This window comes from Sphaerodactylus townsendi, linkage group LG03, assembly GCF_021028975.2.
Source record: "Sphaerodactylus townsendi isolate TG3544 linkage group LG03, MPM_Stown_v2.3, whole genome shotgun sequence".
NCBI classification, from domain to species: domain Eukaryota; kingdom Metazoa; phylum Chordata; class Lepidosauria; order Squamata; family Sphaerodactylidae; genus Sphaerodactylus; species Sphaerodactylus townsendi.
The window spans coordinates 16,241,033-16,246,083 of record NC_059427.1 but is presented as its reverse complement, the minus strand read 5'-3'; the positions used below and the strand labels follow the sequence as shown (position 1 = coordinate 16,246,083).

The 5,051-nt window shown below is 43.3% G+C and overlaps 1 protein-coding gene across 1 annotated transcript; it reads left to right on the top strand.

Annotated features, from left to right (window-relative positions):
* On the top strand, positions 1 to 4,655 carry LOC125427706 (acetylcholinesterase-like; the record flags this gene model as incomplete). Its single annotated transcript, XM_048487256.1, has 3 exons — positions 1 to 782; positions 2,858 to 3,021; positions 3,639 to 4,655. Coding segments are annotated over 3 exons (1,008 nt in total), but the record flags the coding sequence as incomplete, so codon positions are not given.
* Between the last annotated feature and the right edge of the window lie 396 nt (positions 4,656 to 5,051).

The following is a 5,051-nucleotide window of genomic DNA, read 5'->3' as shown; positions in this document are numbered from 1 at the left end:
GCTGTGCTGCAGAGTGGGACGGCCATTGCACCCTGGGCTTGGATGAGTCCTGAGAAGGCCAGGAAGACAGCTCTGGAGCTGGCCCGGGTGATGGGCTGTACAGAAGATGAGGGCAGTGCCATAGTGAACTGCTTGCAGGAAAAGCCATTGGAAGAACTCCAAACATACATGTCCTCAGTCATGGATCCCAAGATTGTTTTGAATCTTCCCTTCGTACCAACCACAGATGGAGATTTTATTCCCGATGACCCACAGAAACTAGTGGAGTCCAGGCACTTTCAGACCAAACCTATTATGATTGGTACCACTTCTGATGAAGGGTCCCTCTTTATCTTCTTCAGTTCCCAGGTCTTACGTGCATCCAATGAATGCCTGTTGACCTGGGAGGAACTCTTGGAGGTGCTGAAGGGAAGTGTACACAATGCAACCGATGACATCATCCATTCCATTGCTCAGAGATACAGCAAAGCAGAACCAGAGGGCCCGGAACAGTATCGCTCCGCCTTGTCCCAGGCCTGGGGGGATTACTACTTCGTATCTCCAGCAAACGAAGTTGCCACAGAAACTGCAAAGACTGGAAGCCCCGTGTATGCTTACACTTTCACACATCACAGTGTTGGCTCTGTTTGGCCTGAATGGACGGGGTCCTACCATGGATCTGAGATCCCATACGTTTTTGGAACTCTGACGTTACTACCAGGAACCAATGAAACTCATACAGAGGCGGAGTTAGCGCTAATCCCCCAAGTGATGCGGTACTGGGCAGAGTTTGCCAGAAGCGGGTAAGAGAACTTCTGGATATTTACTTACAGATGCTCATCTTCCCTGGCCCAGAAGGTAGTACTTCCCTCAGGTTTCTTTGTCACAGAACGTGTTAGAGATTGGTATGTGTTTTAAATGAAGGCTAGTTTCTGTTGCCTGTGAAACTAGAAATAACATCACTTATATGTACAGGTCCAATCTATTTATTTGAGGAAATTATTATTATTATTATTATTATTATTATTATTATTATTATTATTATTATTATTATTATTATTATTATTATTATTATTACTGTGAAAAGGTTTATTCTTCTGTTCCTCCAAGGCTATGTGAAGCAGTTTACATCATTCTCCCCTTGTCCATTTTAATCTCACAACAACTCATTGAGGTAGGTTTCGGCTGACATAGAGACTTGACCTAATGTTACCCAAGTCACTTTCGTGCCACAAGAGGGTTTTGAATGTGGATTACCTGGATCCCAGTCTGAATCCAACATTACAACATACTCATTTTTTAATATAGGGTTGCTGGCTTCTTGGTGTGATCCGGAGATCCCCGGCTAATACAATTGAATTTCTAAACAATAGTGATTACTTCCCCTAGAGAAAGTGGCTGGTATCCATTTTGCCCTGGCTGATCTCTACGGATCAATTATAATTCCAGAAGAACTTCAGCCTCTCAGCCTCCCCACCCCCACCCCCCAAGGTTGGTAATAGGGCTGCAAATCTGCAGGTGGCTGGAGATCTCCTGTTGATCTCCAGATTACAAAAATCAGTTCTGCTGGTGAAAGTAGTTCCTTTGGGTGGCACACTCCGTGGCATTCTCACTGTTCTGTGGTCCGATCCCTCTCCAAACCCCGCCCTCCCCAGGCTCCGTCCCAGAGGCTTAGCTGGGCCAAACTGCACCTAGTGCGCAGTGTGTTTTTTCCACCCCCATGGGCCCATGTGGCACCCCCCCCCCCGCAGTGCCTCCCCCCGTGGCACACACACACCGCCCCCCTTCCCACACTTCCCTTAGTTCCTTTTCTTTTTCTAGTACTTTTTCAGGCCTGTAAAAGCGGCCTCTTCACAGTTCAGCTTAAAAACGGCCTAAGGAACTATACTTCCCAGGAGACCTTGTGAGCCCCAAGGTCTCCTGGGAATTGTAGATCCTCAGACCGTGTTTTAGCCTGAACTGTAAATAGGCCGTTTTTTTCTGCCTGAAAAAGTACTAGAAAAAGAAAAGGAACTAAGGTAAATGTGGGAAGGGGGTGTGGGGGGGGGTGCCGTTGGGGAGCGCCAGGAGGGTTTCCATGGGGGGGCACGAGGGGGACACAAGGAAAAGGGGGAGGGGCCGGGGGCGATTTTCTGTGCTCCCCAGGCGTGCGCCCAGTGCACAACGCACCCCCCGCCCACTTGCCGCTTCACCACTGCTCCGCCCTCAAAATCTCCAGGTATTTCCCAACCCAGAACAGGCAACCCTACTTTTATATCAAGAATGGTTTCAATTCTGCCGTTCACTGTTAAATGTCCAAGGTAACGAGTGAAAACCTAGAAACAATTACTTAATAACAACAGTGAAATAACAATATAGAGTGTTTTTTTTAAGCAAGTTGGTTGTTAAAGGTTTTGAGAAATAGGTTGGTGCTTAGCACATAAACCTAGCTCATATCTCCAGGAAGGACATTCCATACATGGTGCTTCCCCACAGGAAAGCCTTTGCTACGGTCATTACCTGCCTAGCTTCAGAAGACCGGGTTGCTCGAGTCACCACCTCTGAAGAACCTAAAAATGGCAGCTGTAGATCTAATTAATATTAAATCAGTACTCTAATCACAAACCAGAGAGGAATATGTTCCAGGAAACTTAACTCTCTCTCTCTCTCTCTCTCTCTCTCTCTCTCTCTCTCTCTCTCTCCCTCTCTCTCTCTGTGTGTGTGTGTGTGTGTATGCTGATCTGATTACATCTTTGAACACTGTAATCCATTTTGTGTCTAAGTGAAACACATGAACTGTAAATGAAGTGAATGAATAAGACATCATACATTGTGTACCTTACACCGAACTATTCCTTCGCTTGCTTCTTGGATCATGATACTTTTGCCTCCTGTGCAGCAATCCCACCCCTTCAGATGTTGGTGAGGCAAAATGGCTGCTCTACAACCCTGCGGAACAGAACTTCTTTCGCATCAGCACTGAGCCGCCTCAAGTCATGAAGCCCTCACCCGCTCGACACTGCAGTTTCTGGAAGGCACTCTTATCAGAGGCATCAAGCCCAGGTGAGTTGAAGCCTTTAAAGGGGGAAGCAGAATGCATACATGTACCCTAATGTAGATATTCACCCAGAAACTGGTTCAATGGGAATTGCGATAACCCAGGAAACCACAGAACAACTGCTAAGGCCATTCTGAAACTTTTAGGGTAATAACTGAGCCTCTCCACTATCACTTTTACACCAAAATTGGGCAGAGCCACAGTTGTGTCAGGGGAAGGAGTAAGACTAACCTCTGTTCCCTTGACCTTGTAAAACACTCCATCCTTTGGGGGCAGCGTGAACTCAGCTGTAGGGAAAATACCCTGTGCGTGGGCGTGGGGAGGGGGGAGTTTTGTGTGGGATAAGGTGCTTTTAGGTTGGTTTTTACATCTGACATTTTGATGTTCATCGAATTGTTATTATATTGCTGTTACCGATTTTGCTACCTTAGATAGCCATAACGAAGGCCAGTTGTGTACATATTTTAAGTAGATGTGTAAATTTGGTGCCCCACCTTAGCTGATTTTGGTCAGCAACAATTTCAGTTTGGTTTGTCCCAAGATAGATAATGTGTTTGTTTCTGGTTTGTCTGACCTGATTCATTGGGAAGCTCATTTTGCTGGCCTTTTTTTCTTGCCACAGACCGGCCTCCAAGAGATTCTCTTCCATCTAGCCCAGAAGTCAGTAGGAAAGAAGAACTGTGATTTAAATTCATATGAATGGAGAAGGAGCTTTGTATAAACTGGGAGGAACAAGTCTAAAGAATTAAGAAAGAGGACATTTCCGTTTGCATTTTCCGTCTCTCATAGTAATTTCTGTCGTCTGATTTTAAAACATAAGAGCAATAAACAGCTTCCTCTAATTTTCTTCCCACGCACAATCAAGTCTACATTCATGTAACTAAAGAGAAAAGATTTGAGGAGGATCATATATTCGATGTGGCATTTTATGTAATTTCATTGTATACCTATGTTGTGAGCCTCTTTGAGTCTGCTGTGGTGGGTGAGAGCCGGGGATTAAATCAAATCAATCAATCAATAATAATATTATATTAGTGTATGTTTCCTTGGTTCTGTAATTGTTTTTGCGCAAATGTATTTGTTCCCTCTTCTGGTTAAGCACAATCAAATATTTCATTTTTGGTGTGACTTTGGGGTTGGGCGGATCATTCTACACCTATATTATTATTATTACTATTACAGCAAAGATTTTATATGCACACAAATGGAGAGACAATAAAATCCCAACAAAACAAGACTGGATTTTAAAAGGCACAGAATATGTAGAGACAGCAAGGCTAAAAGCGTTCATAAGAGACAAGGACATTGACAGTTTCCTGAAAGACTTGAAACACTTTGTGGACTACCTACTGCAAACATACACAAATAGAGAAATAACGGCAGGAGTTGAGATTTAAATGAAAACCGTAGATTGGATTAAAATAATTTTATAAGAAGGATTAAAAGTAAAGGAAATGCTGATACAAACTACTAGTACAAAACTAGATTTGAGTTTAGATCCATAATGAGTTAGCTGGAAGTCACCACATAGGAAGTACTGAAATGTTTTTTTATTATAGTCAGGGAGGGAGGATTGGATTTGTTTTCTTTTTTCTTTTCTTTTTCTCTGTGTTGTCTACATGTGTAAAATAAATTTTAAAAATTCCTGGAAAACTTTTATTTTGGCTGTTGGATTAAAATGTTTTTATCATATTATGTAATCTGCTTTGAATCTCAAGAGAGAAAGGTGGGCTATAAATGAAGTTAATAATACCTACTAATCTAACACGGAACTATGAGACTCTGGTCCCTCACCAAATTCTTCTCTGTGGAAAAGTGCCCAAAGTCTCTGTTTTGTCCAGAAATCTTTTTCTTTCTACCCGTGCAGAAGATTTCTCTAAAGTTTGGCAATACTGTGCCTGAGCTTGCCAAGAAATCTCCAGCCCCACCCATTCATGAGTAGCTTTCTCAACTGTATCTTCACAGAAATATCCCAGCAACCATTATGTGGGCTCCTCCCAGTATAGGACAGCCTGTGGGTTTGCTCTCTCCAAAG